The following is a 16,466-nucleotide window of genomic DNA, read 5'->3' as shown; positions in this document are numbered from 1 at the left end:
CCGAGGCTATACCTGTCTCTGTCTCTGCATCCTGTTGATGGAATATGGCTCTAGAGCTGATCCATAGCTGAGACCTTGGCTAAGGGCTGAACCGCTACCCTGAGTGGGCCAAGAGCAGCAAGAGTGGGCAGTTCAAGGCTGGAGGGTGGAGTCCTGTCTCACTGATGCCCCAGGCTTTTACATGGGTGTTGGGGATTCGAACTCAGGTCCTCTTGCCTACATAACGGTTGCAACTAATTTTGATTTTCAACCTGACTTTGATACCAGCAAAGCCCACTTTGGTGTGTGTTTGTCTGTGTGGACAATTTTTAGGATCTCGAGGGCTCTGATCCAGGTGTGAGATTATTAATTCCTTGATACACACATTACTATGAGGTGGTAAAAGCAGGAACGAGTGTCTGGTTAGAGGAAGCCTGTGACTGAGGGTTTGATCTTGAGGACATATATCACTCTGGCACCTTCTGGTATCCACCTCTTTCCTGTTTCCTGCTCATGGTGATGTGAGCTCTTCTGCCACTCCACCCCTCCCCAGCATAACAGACTGACATTTCTGAAACCTGGGGCCAAGAGACCTAAGATGTGTCTCTTGGGTATTTGGTCACACAAAAAAAGCCTGCCTAACACAGTATCCAACAATACAAAAACAGAGTGCTATACCATAAAGTACAGGGGCTTCTACTAGGAATTCAAAGCTTGTCTAACACTTGAAAGTCACACAGGGTAGCCAGGTGGTGGTGGTACACGCCTTTAATCCCAGTATTAGGGAGGCAGAGGCAGGTGGATCTCTCTGAGTTTAAAACCAGCCCAGTTGGTCTACATAGCAAGTTCCATGTAAGCCAGGACCATAGAGTGAGACCCTGTCTCAAAACAACCACAAACTTTTTATAATACTACAAAAACATGAAAGACATTAGGATAAATATGACAAGAGATGAGAAAGACAGAAACTATGAAATATTGTGCCTAGAAATTAATTATCTATATCATGGAAAGAAGTCATTTCTGGGTTGGAAGAGGCAAGATTTTCAACACAAACTCTTGGAAAATGAATCTATGGGTTTACTGTAATCTCCACAATATTTCCAATGGGAAACATTATGAAGTAAAATTTCAAATGAGTCTAGAATTCATATGTGAGCTCAAAAGGCAGAGACCCGAGGCTGGGGCATGGCTCAGGGGTAAAAGTACTCGTAGTGAGAGAGTGAGGACCTGAGTGTGGATCCCCAACACACACACAAAAGCCATTTTCATGTGAGCATCTGTGACCCCTGTGCTTCAAGGGAGATGGGACGCAGAGCCAGGAGGACCCCTGGAAGCATATGGCCCAGGTGCCTGATGTACACTGCAGATAAACAGCAAAGAGACCTGCTGCAAGCAAGGTCAAAGATGAAAAGAGGCACCAGAGGTTGTCCCCTGACCTCCACATGTGTACTGTGGAATGTGCACAAATGCATTCCATCCATATGCACACATGTTGTACACACAAATAAATAAACAACTGATATCAAACCACCAAAACAGCCCAGAAAAGAGACCAAGATGAAATTGTGCACACGCATGCACATGGACCATGGACACACACACACACACACACACGAGAGAGAGAGAGAGAGAGAGAGAGAGAGAGAGAGAGAATATCTTTAATCTCAGCACCTCAGCACTCAGGCAAAAGCTGATGGATCTCTGTGAATTCCAGGCCAGCCAGGGCTACATAGAGAGGCTTTGTCAATCAATCACTCAATCAATCAATGTTTTATATATATATATATATATATATATATATATATATATAATTATATATATATACACATACTTACATACATACAATTTTATTTTGTGTGCATTGGTGTTTTGCTCACATGCATGTCAATGTGAGGGTGTCATACAGTTGTGGGCATTGAACCCAGGTCTTCTGGAAGAGCAGCCAGTGTTCTTAACTGCAGAGTCATCTCTCCAGCCCAAATAAGTCTATTCTAAAGATACATTACTAGAGGGGCTAGACTGGGAGGTGTAGTCCCCACCCTTCATCAAGGTAATGTCTCTTTGCAACCGCAACAGATGGAGACCACTACAGTAAACCACAACCAATCAAGATGCAGAGTTGTTGAGCCGGGACCCAATGGACACACTCTCTACCTAAGGCTCAGGGGACATTGCGGAAGAGGGGACAGGAAGATTGTAAGAGCCAGAGGATTGGGGAAGTTGCTGTGAGACTGTTGATGACATCAGAAACTGCACCCATAAGCTCATCAATGTGACTGTCCAACCATGAGCTGAACAAGGATGGCCTGGATGGGCATGCCAAAGAGGAAGAGGAAAAGCCCATGAGGCCTCTGCCCAACACTACACAGAAAAACTAGAGTTAACTGAGGAAAGTTGGGAGCCAGAGAGAGAGGTGGTCCTCTCCAATTGGCTGTCCAGTGCCAAGCAGTCAGCCCTGAAAGCATCCAAACAAGTAACATATGGACTCCACAGGTCATACTTAAGAATATATGTGTAACAGATTCAACACAATGCCCATCAAAATCCCAGCAAAATTCTTCACAGACTGATGTAGGAGGGTCTTCTTTCTATGTGTTGCTTTCATTGGTTAAATAAAGAGACTGCCATGGCCTTTTGATAGGACAGCAGCTTAGCTAGGTGGAGTAGACAGAACAGAATGCTGGGAGAAAGGAGGCAGAGTCAGAGAGCCGCCAGCAATGAAGCTGTCAGGTCAGACATGCTGAATCTTTTCCGATAAGCCACGACTTCGTGGTGACATACCGATTATTAGAAATGGGTTGAAATCAAGATTTGAGAGTTAGCCAAAAGAGGTTAGAACAATGGACCAGGCAGTAATTTAATTAATACAGATCTCCGTGTGATTATTTCAGGCATAAGCTAACCGAGTGGCAGGGACGCAGTCCATTGCTCCTTTTACAACAGTATACCTCAAAAGAACGGTACTCAACTTCATATGGAAAAGCAAAAAAATCAGGATAGCCAAAATAATCCTGTACAATAAAAGAACTTCTGGAGGCATCACAATCCCTGACTTCAAACTCTACTACAGAGCTACAGTACTGAAAACAGCCTGGTATTGGCATAAGAACAGACAGGAGGACCAATGGAACCGAATAGAAGACCCAGATATCAATCCACACATCTTCGAACACCTGATTTTTGACCAAGAAGCAAAAATATCAAATGGAAAAAAAGAAAGCATATTTAACAAGTGGTGCTGGCATAACTGGATATCAACATGTAAAAGAATGAAAATAGATCCATATCTATCACCTTGTACAAAACTGAAGTCCAAATGGATCAAAGACCTCAACATAAAACCAGCCACACTGAACCTCATATAAGAGAAAGTGGGAAGTACACTTGAACGCATTGGCACAGGAGACCACTTCCTAAATATAACCCCAGTAGCACAGACACTGAGAGAAACAATTAATAAATGGGACCTCCTGAAACCGAAAAGTTTCTGTAAAGCAAAGGACACAGTCAACAAGACAAAATGACTACAGAATGGGAAAAGATCTTCACTAACCCCACATCAGACAGAGGTCTGGTCTCCAAAATATACAAAGAACTCAAGAAATTGGACACCAAAAGATTACATAATCCAATAAAAAATGGAGTACAGACATAAACAGAGAATTCTCAACAGAGGAATCTAAAATGGCTGAAAGACACTTAAGGAAATGTTCAACATCCTTAGTCATCAGAGAAATGCAAAGCAAAACAACTGAGATTCCATCTTACACCTGAAAGAATGGCCAAGATCAAAAACACTGATGACAACTTATGCTGGAGAGGTTGTGGGGTAAAGGGAATACTCCTGCATTGCTGGTGGGAATGCAAACTGGAACAGCCTCTTTGGATGTCAGGGTGGCGATTTCTCAGAAAATTAGGAAACAACCTTCCTCAAGACCCAGTATACTTTTGGGTATATATCCAAATGATGCTCAATCGTGCCACAAGGACATGTGCTCAACTATGTTCATAGCAGCTTTGTTTGTCATAGCCAGAACCTGGAAACAACCTAAGTGCCCCACGACTGAAGAATGGATAAAGAAAATGTGGTACATTTACACAATGGAGTACTACACAGCAGAAAAAAATAGCAACATCTTGAATTTTGCAGGAAAATTGATGGATCTAGAAAACATTATTTTGAGTGAAGTAGCCCAGACAAAGAAAGACAATTATCACATGTACTCACACATAGGTAGTTTTTAAACATAAAGCAAAGAAAACCAGCCTACACACCACAATCCCAGAGAATTTAGACAACAATGCGGACACTAAGAGAGACTTACATGATATAATCTACATGGGAAGTAGAAAGTAGAAAAAGACAAGATCTCCTGAGTAAATTAGGAGCATGGGGACCTTGAAGGGGGATTGAAAGTGGGAGGGGAGAGACAGGGAGGGGAGCAGAGAAAAATGTAGAGCTCAATAAAAATTTAAAAAAAAGAACTTGGAAAAAAAAGAATATATATGTATATATAAATACATATATGCATGCAATAGCAATTAAAGGGAAAAGAGTCCATGTATTTAAAAAGAGTGGGGAGGGGTCTATGGGAAGGCTTGAAGGGAGGAGAGAGAGGGGGAGAAAGGTCATATTAAATGACAGTCTCAAAATAAACAAGAGTTACACCACTAACAGCAGACTCGTGGAAGAGGGACACAAGTTATCTTGATGAAATGAAAACGATCTGCTAGCTTGCTGAAAGCGCCTGTCGAGAGAGGGAAAGGTTAAAGGGCAGCCACACCCAGAGAAGGCTGAGCTGCTGGAAGCGTGGTTGCAGCTCAGTAACACAACAAAGAACAGACGGCAAAAATAGGCAAAGCAGCCAGTGCGTTTCCGAAGGGATTCTGTGTATGTGCATGAGTGTGCGTGTGTGTGTGTGTGCGCGCCTATGTGTGTCTTCATGTCCGTGTGTGTGTGTGTGTGTGTGTGTGTGTAGACAACCTGAGGGGGTCATCCACCTTGGTTTTAGCTTTTGAGCCAGGGTCTCACTATTTGGGTCGGTCTCAAATTCATAAGCATGCCTCTGCCTCCCAAGTGCTGGCACTAAAGGCATGCGTCACTACACCTGGATTCCATCTTGATTTTTTTTTTTAAGACAGAGTCTCTCACTTGACCTGTAGTCGGCTAGGCCAGCTGACCAGCCAGAAAGGCCCAGGGACTCCTCCTGTCTCCACCTCCCCAGTGATGGAATTACAAGCACATGCCACCCCTCCTGGCTTTTTTTTTTGTATGGGTTCTGGGGATGGAAATCATGTCCTCACATTTGCACAGCATGGGCTTTACTGAGTCATCGCCCCAGCCCCGGAGGACGTTCTAAGATCATAAAAACGATCGGCAGCTGATAGCCACTTCCTCCAGCTGGCGTGATGGAGTCACTGCAGTGTGTTCCGTCGTGGACAAGGGTCCCCCATGGGGGCAGCAGGAATGTCCGGCCTCCCCCACTGCTCACCACCAGCCCAGGAAAGCCAGCTTGTCCAGGTGCTGGCCCTGGGGTCAAGCCTTAGGTTGGGCCATGGCAGAAGTGCTGGTGTGACCAGTAGGCCATGTGCAGGGTGCCTGCGAACCCTGGATGATCCAGTACAGCAGCCGTTAGTCTTTGGGGTCAGCCAGCACCTTCCTCCCCAGCCTCCCCCACCGCTTATGATGGGTGCTCACTGGAGCCCAACACTGAACCAACCACAGCGCCTCGTTCCTTCTCCATGTGACCTCTGTGCATGCCCATGAATGCGTGTGTGTGAGCACATGTGTATTGTGCACGCCCGTGTACATATTTGTGCACGTGTGTGTAGGGCCCAGAAGTTGATGCCAGATGTCTCCCTCTATCACTCCACCTTGTTGAGACAGGGTCTCTCATGGAATAGGGAGCTCGCCAATCCAGCTGGCTGGCCAGCAAGTTTCAGACCGCCACGTGGTACTTCACATGGGTCCCGCTTGCACACCAAGCTCTTTACCAACTGAGCTAGCTCCCGGCCCAGCCCCACCACAACCTTCAGAGGCGCAATACTGTCAACGCTTCAGATTATGGGATAAAGCGAATATAACTCCTGCAGGGTCAGACACCTGCCTGGGGTCATGCTGTGGCAGATCTGGGACTCGAGTGCCAGCAAATTTCTTCCAGGACCCAACACTGTCCTTGGATCACCTCCCTGGTACCTGTAGCTGGTCCTACTGGGACTTGGAGGTGGGGGGAAGACAAAGATCCTGGGGTAGAGACAGTGCTCTAGCTGAGCCCTTTGGCCTGGTTACCTGGGAAGACTTCCTCACCTGTGATCTCACAGGGGTCTGTAAAGGCCACCAGCACCTGGTCAAGAGGCAGATCTCTTGTTTCAGTTCTGATGGGAGAGAGGGTGACCCCCAAGCCCCCGAATTCTTGTCACCTTACAGAGTCTAATCAGGAACTCCTTAGGTGTCCTAAACCCCAAGCTTGGAATGGAAGGTGACAGGGCCCATAACTGGTCGCAGGCCAGGCCCAGCTGGGACTCCAGGCTAGCGATGTTCACGCCCTGCCTTTCCCTCAGGCAAGCCCTAGGCCTCAGGCCCACAGGGCTGAGCCCAGTACCAGAACACCAGTTCCTGGAGGTGGAACTACCCTGCCCTGAACCCCTGGCTCCTGGGGTCTGGTGGGAAGTGGGGAAAAGAAGGAAGATGGAGGAGGTGCTTTGACCTATGCTATGTCTAAACAGTTCCCAGTGACACTGGGGTCCCTGCCGGGAAAGCTTGAGCCCAGACAGGCCCCAATCCGGGAAAACTGCTTTTATTTACACCAAGGAAAGGCCACAGGAGGGTGGCTGTGGTGTGGCTGGGAACCAGCAGTGGGAGGCAAGCATGGGTAGGAAGCCAGGAGGCCTTCCTGGAGGAAGAGCCTAAGCTCTTGTGGCGAAGATGGGGGCACTGGCTAAGAGGTGGTGGGGCTGGGCTGGGAGTGCGGTGGGAACAGCATGGGCAGGGCCTGGCAGAGGGCAGAGCTTGGCCAGGCCCAGGGCAGCAGGTGTGGCCTCCTGCCTCGCCCCAACCTGAAATCCCCTCAGCACTGACCTTGTACTCTAGGGCCTGCGAAGATCCCCCGCCCAAGGGAAACCTTGAAGGCAAAGAAGTTGGCCCAGAGCCAGCCAGGTCAGTCAGGTGGGCTCCTGACTCCAGCAGACAGTTGGCAAACCCGAAGCTCTGTGCCAGCCATGTTTGCCTTGTAAACTGCCGCGAGAGGCAGAAGCTGCTCTGGGCTGGAAGTCCCTGGCTCTGCCCAAGCCCTTCAATCCACCAGAGGGCCTTGCCCCAGACTTGGAAGCTTCCCAATGGGAGGCTCTAGTTGAGATGGGGGGGGGGTCTCACAATGTAGCCCAAGCTGGATTTGAACTCAGGATGCTCTTACCTCCCTAATGTTGCTAAAATTTCAAGTATGAGCCATATCTGGCTTTGAGACTGCTCTCCCCCCCACCCCCGTGTGTGTGTGTGTGTGTGTGTGTGTGTGTGTGTGTGTGTGTGCGCGCCCCGCTCTCTTGCTCTCTATTTATTCCCTTGAGACAGGGTCTCTCACTAAGCCTGCAGCTAGGCTGGCAGCCGGCAAACAGCAGCACTCCTCCTGTTTCTGCCCCCCACACACACACATCAAGTATAGGAAGCCACGCTTGGCTTTCTACACAAGTGCTGGGATTTGAACCCAGGTCCTTGTCCTTGTATAGCAAGCATTCTTACCCATCAAGCCATTGCCCCAGGCTGAGGCTATGTTTTCAAATGTCTTGACTATTGTGGGTGACCTTGGGCAGCACAGCCCTGGAAAGCCACTAAAACAGAAGTGGACTTCAGCCAGATAGCACCTAACCCACCTGTGACCTCAACAGCACCAAGGGGTGTCTCCTGGACAGCCGAGTGTGTATACCAAGTCAACTCTCGATTAACCATATCCCAACCACTTGCATCTCAGTGCCTCAGTTACTCTCTGCCACCTCCATGCCCACCAGAACAAAAGGCTCAGCAGAATTTTGGCCACTGAAGGCCACCATGGTCTGTCACTGGAGATCCTGGATGGGTGCCACAGCCCTCTAGGGTGGGCCTGTGAGTAGAGGAAAGGTCAGATTAAAACCTATGCACAGACCAAAGCTGGCCAGAGCGCCCTCAGGCCCTCCAGGTGGTCCCTACATGGGTCCTGGCTCCATCCGGATGCACTGCCCCCACAGGGGCTAGCAACACCTGTGTGCTGTCTCACTGCTTCTGTCTGGAGCGTGTCTTGGCCACCCAGGATCCCAGAATTCTCTGCCGAATGGCTTGGAAACTGTTCTAGGGCCTGTGTCATCCCGGGACAAGCCACACAAGTGTCCTGTGTCAAGAGTGGCCAGGGATGTTGAACGGTGAGCAGGAGATCACTGGTGGCAGCTAAGTCCTCAGCACCCACCAGCACCCCGGTTACTTGGTGCTCACTCCAGCTGGGCCACCACTCTGACTGTCGAAGGCCATCAACCTCCCCACTCGGCTCTCCTCCTCCTCCTGGCTCCCTAAGGCCACACACCCTCCCCCTGCCCTTCCTCCCTTGGTCCCTTCAAGGTGACTCAGACCCTCGGTGCTTCCGGGAGCAGCTCCCAAGCACCCGAGCAGGTCGGGCGTGTTCTGGGGCAGAGCCAGGTGGGACAGGTGTGTCCCCCTTGGCCAAGGCCTAGGCAGGGGGAAGAGTGGAGCAGTGGACCCTATCAGTGGAATGTGGTTCTGGCAGAGTCCTGTGGCTCAGCTTTAGGGAACTTTGCTCTTCCGGAGGTTGGTGCGTAGCTGAGATCCTGGTCAGATAGCCACTCTGCTACCCAGGCCTGAGGCAGGTAGGCAGCTCCAAACTAGAAGGCAGGAACCTCTTAAGGGAAATAGAATCCAAGATTCTCGGCGGGGGTGGGACATACGCATAGCTGCCCCCAGCAATCCACCTGCATGGAGGTCCTTTTTTCTGGGCTACCATTAGCTGTTTTATTTGTTTTATTTTGTCTTGTTTTTTTCCTACCCCACTGGAATGGAAGCATCAAGAGAGAGATGGCTGCCTCTAGACACTGCAGATTCCCACAACGAGGCTGTGTTTCTTATATTTGGTGCTCAGTCGGCTTCAGGACCCTGGATAATGGAGGGGCTCAGGCTCTCCTCTCAGCAAGGCCCCTACCCACTGGAGGGGAGCAGCTCCTGTCCTCATACCTCCCCTCCCATTCAGATGAGGAGACCTCCCCACACCTCACAGTCCCCTGACACCTCTGCCGTGGACATCCTTCTGTCCCCACTACCACAGGGGCTCAGGCTTCCTGCTGTGCACCTCAGCTGGTCTCATGGATGCTAAAAACCTATTTTAAGAACTCGCTAGCAGTGATGGCAATGTCAGGACTGGGTTTTACACGCCACGGTGTTTTCATGTAGTCAGTTAATTTTATCACACGTGGATTGCTGGGAGGGGTTTTAAAGGGAGAAAGAAGTATTTACACGTCGATGCCACCCCAGTTCTGCCTCTCCTCAGAGGTACACCCAACCCCACTTATGCACCCCAACATCCTCCCCAAGTCCTGAGTGGAAGCTCTGCCCTCCAACACCATCCGGCTCAGTCACTCCCAAATTAGCTATTGATTTTGGGGGATTATCTATCTATCTTATCTATCTATCTATCAATTGATTGGTTTGTTGTTGTTGTTTGAGACAGGCTCTTACTATGTAGCTCTGGCTGTCCTGGAACTCACTTTATAGACCAGACTGGCCTCGAACTCACAGAGATCTGCCTGCTTCTGCCTCCCAAGGGCTGGGGTTAAAGGCCCAAGACACTATGCTCAGCTGATTATATCTTTGAGACAAGTTCTCACTTTGTAACTCACACTGGAATCAGACTTATGGCAATCCTCCTGCCTCACACACCCTGAGTGTGGGGGTACAGACATATGCCACCACACCTGAGTTTTTGAATGCATCCAGTCTTCAACATCAGCTGGTGACCCTGCTACACAGTCAAAAGCTGGGACAGGTCTTAGTTGTTTGGCTCCGTGACTCCCACTGCTCCAGGTAAAGCCAAGCCTTGCTGTGGTTGTTAGAGCACCCTTCCTCCTGCATACACTAGTTTTCTGGCTTCTCTGGCCCACAGAGCAGAATTCACGGCTAAATCCTGGCTCTCTTTTTACTTACTTGGAGACAGTCTCACTAAGTTATTTAGGTTGGCCATAAACTTGCTCCGTAGCCTCACTGCTTAGGATTGAATCTGCAACCCTCCTGCCTCCGTTTCTCAAGTACCTAGGATTCTTGGCCTCTGCCACTTACTCCACACCACATATCAGGGACTCTAGGTCAGTTTGTGCCCCGCCCACCTCTCTTGTAGGCTGTGCCCGCCCTGTGAGCATGACTTGCTGATCCCAAATTCAAGTCCCTGGAGTCCTCTATAACCATGGCAATGCTTGAGCCAGTACTTCTGGGAGCATCTCTATAGTCCTCCCTATAGGTGGGGTGCTCCCAGAACCACAGATTAGTGCTGTATGGGAGAATGCCTTCAAAGATATCATAGTGCAGACCTGTCTGTCATCCCAGCCTCGGAAGACTAAAGCAGAAACATGGCAAACCCCAGGCCAGGCAGGGCTACATAGTGAGACCTTGTCTCGAAAACACCGAAACAAGCCTAAGGCCATAGCGCAGTTGGTAGAGGGCTTGCCTAGCATGCACGAGCCCCTAGGTTCCCTCCCCAGCACTGCAGAAGACAGGAGAGTGGTGTGTACCTGCCACCTGAGCACTCGGGAGGGGGGTGGAGGCAAGAGGACGAAAAGTTCAAGATCATCCTTAGTTGCATAATGAGTTCCAGCCTGAGCTATGTGAGACCTTGTCCATAAATAAATAAATGCAAGGCTTGTGAGAGGGCTCAGCAGCAATGGCGCCTACTGACAAACTTGATCCGAATTTGATCCCTGTGACCCACATGGCAGACAAGAGAACCAACTCTTGCAAGTTGTTCTCTGACCTCCACAGGTGTGCACGGGACATGCGCGCACACACACACACACACACACACACACTAAATAAGAGTAGTAACGCAGTTGGTCATTAAATATAAACTAGCTGGGAGATGGAGCACGCCTTTAATCCCAGCACTTGGGAGGCAGAGGCAGGCGGATCCCTGTGAATTTGAGGCCAGCCTGGTCTACAGACCGAGTTCCAGGACAGCCAGAGCTGTTACGCAGAGAAACACTGTCTAGAAATACTAAAACTAAAATAAAAACCAAAACGAAACAAAAACCTAGACGATCCTGCATCTCTGCACTGTTGTTCCGGAGCCTTCACCCAACCCAACTCCCAACTTGCGTTTTTCTTGTTCCTCTACCTCTCCAAACCAAACCAGGCTCCTTCACCAGCTTTCCCAGTGGCGGCGTTCCTCCCTAACTTCTTATGGGTACTGCTGGGTAAGATCAGGGTGTTGGCTCCCCCTACTCCCTGCCAACTATGTGGCAGTGACAGTCCGCCACCAGCAAGCTTCTGCCGCCAGCTCCACCCACAGCACCCTGTGCCCGCTTGCTTCTGGGTGAAGTCCCTGCCTACCTCAGTCTCCCCACCCTGGGTACCGCGCATGTGCACAGAGCTGGGGAGAAACTGATCAAAGGCTCCATCACACAAAGCCTCAGCTCCTCCTCTCTGTGAACAGCACATGCCTCCCACACCCTTAGCCACACTCCTCACGCCTTCCAGCCATGCTGTACGGGAGTCACTCTCTGTCACCCTCAGACGACCTTCCTGCCTGGTGCCAAGTAAGAGTGTAGAAAATGACCCTAAATCTAAAGCGACCTAAGAGTCAGGCGCCTGGGTCTGAGGTCATGTCACCCACATTCAAGATGCATGTGGGCCTGGCCGCAGGGCCTGCGTACAGAGAGAAGCCTACAGCTTGTGGCTGGCCCAGCAACCTAAGGAGTTCATTCTGGGCTATCCTCAGCCCATAGGCAGAACCGGCTATACTTCAGGGATGGCGGGCAGAGGGACACTGTTTAGAAGGAAGGGATGCCGGTCCGAGCTGGGGCAGAGAGACAGACCTCCAGTCCTCAACCCCGAGTGTGGACCAGCTCCCAGTACTGTCCTAGAGCGGGCAGACCCGATAAGCCCACACAGGACACAGCGGTTCTTTAGCAACCAGCGTTCCCATAGGCAGGTGAATAGATAAGCACAATACAGATAGCACCATATGGGATAGCATTCTGCTCTAAAGAAGAGGGGGTTCTAACACCTGTTTCAACATGGGTAGACCTTGCAACCACACTACCGAGTGAAGCAAACCCCGGACCCCGACCGGACAAATGCAGTGTGGGTCTGTTCAAAGAAGGCCCCTGGCAGGTCAGAGTCCTTGAGAAACCAAGAAATGGTGGCTCTCAGGAACGGGGAACTGGAGGGAAAATCAGCGCGTATCGTGTAAGAGAGCTCCTGTTTGGGAAGAGGAGAAAGTCTCGAGAGTGGATGGTGGTGGCAGCTGCACAGAACTGCAAATGTGCTTAATGCCTCCAAACTGCACGTTAAAAATAGTTAGAATGGGGGCTCAGCAGTTGAGAGCAATGGCTGCTCTTCCAGAGGACCCGGGTTCAATTCCCAGCACCCACATGGTAGCTCACAACTGTCTGTAATTCCAGTTCCAGGGGACACAAGACCCACGGCAAAACACCATAATAATAAAACAAATAAAATAAAAATAAACTAAAAAATAGAGTAGTGTGTGTGTATTAAAACATATACATGCATAAAAATTTGGAGACACACACACACACACCAAGTAGGCCTGGTGTCACATGCCTATAATCCCAGCTACTTGGGGAAATGAGCCAGGAGGATTGAAAATTCAAGGCAAGCAAATTTGTGGCCAGGCCAAGTAACTCAACGGACTGTCTGAAAACAAAATGTTTAATAAAGAAAGGGTTATGGATGTAGTTTTGTGACAGATTCCTGGCCTAGAGTGCCCCAGTGAATGTCTGGGCTAGATCACTTGCCTAGAATCCCCCCCCCACCCCGTGAGGGGCTGGGGTGTGGCTCAGTGGTAGAGCACCTGCCTAGAATTCCCCAATAAGGAAATAGGGTGTGGCTCAGTGGTAGAGCACCTGCCTTGTATACCCAGGGCTCTGGGTTTCATCCACAGTACTATGGAGGAAGAAAGGAAAAAGAAAAGAAAAAACAAAACCTGTTGGGATACTGCTCTAGCCATGGCATGGTCTGCCAGACCCACTTCTCAGCCCTGGCCAATCCCAGCCCCCACCCCACAAGCACGTGCGCGCGCGCGCGCACACACACACACACACACACACACACACACACACACACACACACAGGGACCCTCTTCTAACCTGAGCCATATTCTGAAACATTTTGTACTGAGGGCTGGACCAGAAGCTGTTTCAGAATGCCCACAGACTCCAAGTGTAACGAAGACCCATACTCTGGGTCCACCCCTTGCTTCAGGACTGGCCCTAGGGTCATTCTCACCTAGCCTGTGTCCAGGACCTCCAGAAGCTTGGCTCTGCAGCCAAAGGGGCAGTGTCAAGCAGCAGCCCCTGACCTACCTCGTTAGAAGCAAGCACTTCCTTCCTCTCCCTCATCCCTCCAGAGCTGCCAGTCAGAACTCCTGGGAGTTGAGGTCTGACCAGCATCAAAGCACGAAAGAGTGCTTCTCAAACCTTCCAGGCTATCCAATGGCCAGACACTTTAGGGAGAACCTTCATGAACAGCTTGGGGACACACCAAGCACCCTCCCTCTTCCACAGCCGAAGTCTTGCCGGAAGAAGGGCCATGCCCCGCCAACAGCCTACCAGCTGGACTGAGAAAGTATCTGAGGTGGGTGATGGGTGGACCCCAGGTTCAAGACCAGACTGGAGTAAGGTTCAGTGAGTGCTGCAGAAATCCTCACCCCCCACCTGTCTCACTCCCAGACCTCTTACAGCTGGGTGAGAACTTCTCAAAGTTCTTCCAGAGGCCCCGGGCCTGCTGGGCCTGCCATGATGTTCTGCTGTCCAAGGAAGATGTCATTACTCCTCAGGGTCCCTTGGTCCCCACTGGTGTGGCCAAGAAGAGCAGCCAAAAGCCAGTGGCCATGACAACATGGAACACATGTCTCCCTCCTCGACAAGGCCACTACAGGACAGGAGACTCCAGAACCCCACAGCATTGAAAAATTCCTGAAAACTAACTCCCCACTGGGCATCAGAGGCCTGGGTGTGCATGAGCAGGCCGCAGGGGTCATGGTGCAGGCAATGGTTCAGCCCAGGGTCTAGATAAAGATGGGGGACTTGCATACACAGTGTGGAGAGCCACAGATTGGGCATCAGGAAACTTGGTCAGCCTTGTGGACACCTAAGACAGTTCACATCATGGAGGCCTCAGTTTCCCTGGTTGCAAAGTGGAAACAAGCCTCATACCTCATCTGCCTCACGAATACGGAGGGAGTGTGGGGGAGCAAGCAGCTGTTATAGGCCAGGTCTGAAAACGGATGACTTGGCCTATAGCCAGCAAGGGCTGTGCCCTCAGAGGGCAGCAGCTGCAGCAGCCAGAGGCCTGAGACTAAGGGGTCACCAGGACACTACACAGGTAAATGGTATAGGGTAGTTCTCACTAAGTGTTCAGAAAGCCCCTTCTTCCTGTCTGGCGAGAAGGTCTAAGAGTGTCTAGAAAGTAGCCATGTGTTCTGAGAAGCTGTTCCTGGGCTGGATAGCCAAAGAATATGGGGAGAAGCCAGTTCCCCTCTCCTGGGGTCCACCACCCCCCAGGTGGGTTTGGAGCAACCCATTAGCCTTCCTTACCAGGAACTCCAGCATTGCCAGCTTTCCTGAACAAGCTGAAAGGCAGGTCTGAGAGAGCGAGGTGGGGAGGCTCCCCTGAGCTAGGCCAGCTGGCAACAGTACCACATAACACCAGGGAGTCACCACCCCACTGCACCATCAGCAGGGCCCTGCGGTGCCTCCGAGACCAGGAAAGGGCTACTTCATCTTGCCCAGCTTCCCGGTAAAGCTTGGTTAATGTCTCCTCTAAGAGACACCCGAGCCTCTGGGGTGGCATGCACTACTATCCACTAGCAGATTCTCAGGCTGGGGCTAACACTCCTCAGCCCAGAGGCGGGGGTGGGGTTGGGGGGAGGTGGGGAAGAGGTCCTATTTACAGGCTGTGTCTTGGGAAGCCAGAGTGATGTCTCCAAGGATACCCGCTATGTACGTTCTGAGGGGTTCAAGCTAGGGTCCTCTATATCCCTGAAATGTCTTGCAGGTCTCTCCCCACCTGCACACCCAGAGAGGATCAACTTCAGGAAACTGCCAGGTAGTGGGAGAACTCGGCTCTTTTTTCATAGCCAATACTAAGCTCTGGTGTTCTGGCGGATACAAGTCCCTCCAAACCAGGGTGACTAAGGGACAAAGTCTGGGAGATGCCAGGCAGATGTGTCTGTGGCTCTCACCCGTCCCCCACTGTCCTGGTCCCAGACAAGCAAGGTATAGAGAGCCATAGGCACATGGCCAGCATGTCCTCACTGGGGCCACCCAAGGCTCAGCTTCCTTCCTCAGCCTTGAGCGCGCACAAGACGTGTGGCCCCTGGAAGGGATGCCATGACGTCACCTCCAGGTAGCTGGGAACCAGGTGGACCCCACACTCCCTGGCAGACACCCTGGGTTCACTGGCCGCTTTCCCTGCAAGCTAGCCGCCCCCAGTGATTTCCTCTTTTTTTTCCTCCCTGAGACACCGAGGTTTCGCAAGGCTGGGGAGGGGAGGCGGCCGCGGGTGACAGCGTGACACGCAGCCCGGCGGGGGAGGGGAGGCGGTGGTACCGGTCGCGCGGAGCCCACGAGGTGCCCTCCGGATACTGCGCCCCGCTACCGCCAGCCCCGGCCGCCGGCAGGTGCACCCGGGCCGCACCCCAACCCAGTCAGGACCCAGCGCATGCCTCGTCCCCGTTCCCCGCACCCCACGCAGTCCCGTCCACCCGGCCGCACCCGGTGCCTCCGCCCGACCCGCACCTACCCGGGGCTCCGCAGTCAGCGCAGCGCACGTTCCCCGGCCGCGTCAGCAGCTCCAGCAGCGCCCGGCGCCGCTCCCCGGCCATGGCTGCGCGGCCACCGCGCAGTCTCGAGCGCGCCCGCCCGACTAGGGCCCCGCGCCGCGCGCCCGCCGCTCGCCCTGCGCCATCGCCGCCGCTCAGCCCGCGCGCCGGCCCCGATCGTGTCGCCGCGCGGGGCCGCCCTGAGCGGAGCTGCGCGCGCGGGGACCGGGGCGCAACGCACGGCGCGCTCGGGACGGCACGGCCCGCGGGCGGCCCCCAGCGGCGCGGTCAGGGAGCGGCCTTTTCGGGAGAGCCCGGCCTCTCCCGGTCCACCTGGGGCGGGGTCGCAGGGCACCCGCGCAGCGGAAGAATGGACCACCCCACACGCAAGTCGTGTCTGTTGGGTTGGAGCTAAGGACGTGGGCAGCTCAGACCAGCAGCCCTGCCTGAGAATGACAAACT

At 51.9% G+C, this 16,466-nt stretch overlaps 1 protein-coding gene across 1 annotated transcript in view; it reads right to left on the bottom strand.

Moving 5' to 3' along the window:
* Positions 1-16,143, bottom strand: part of Adap1 (ArfGAP with dual PH domains 1) — a 51,311-nt gene extending 35,168 nt beyond the window's left edge. Inside the window, exon 1 of the mRNA XM_085683205.2 lies at positions 15,986-16,143. Within this exon, the coding sequence (XP_085539331.1) occupies positions 15,986-16,067 (82 nt within the window). The 5' untranslated portion in view covers positions 16,068-16,143. The remainder of the gene's footprint in view (positions 1-15,985) is intronic.
* Between the last annotated feature and the right edge of the window lie 323 nt (positions 16,144-16,466).

Source organism: Myodes glareolus, chromosome 2 (genome assembly GCF_982192425.1).
Source record: "Myodes glareolus chromosome 2, mMyoGla1.1, whole genome shotgun sequence".
Classification (NCBI taxonomy): Eukaryota; Metazoa; Chordata; class Mammalia; order Rodentia; family Cricetidae; genus Myodes; species Myodes glareolus.
The sequence above is the reverse complement of the archived record's forward strand: the minus strand, read 5'-3'. Positions and strand labels throughout refer to the sequence as shown.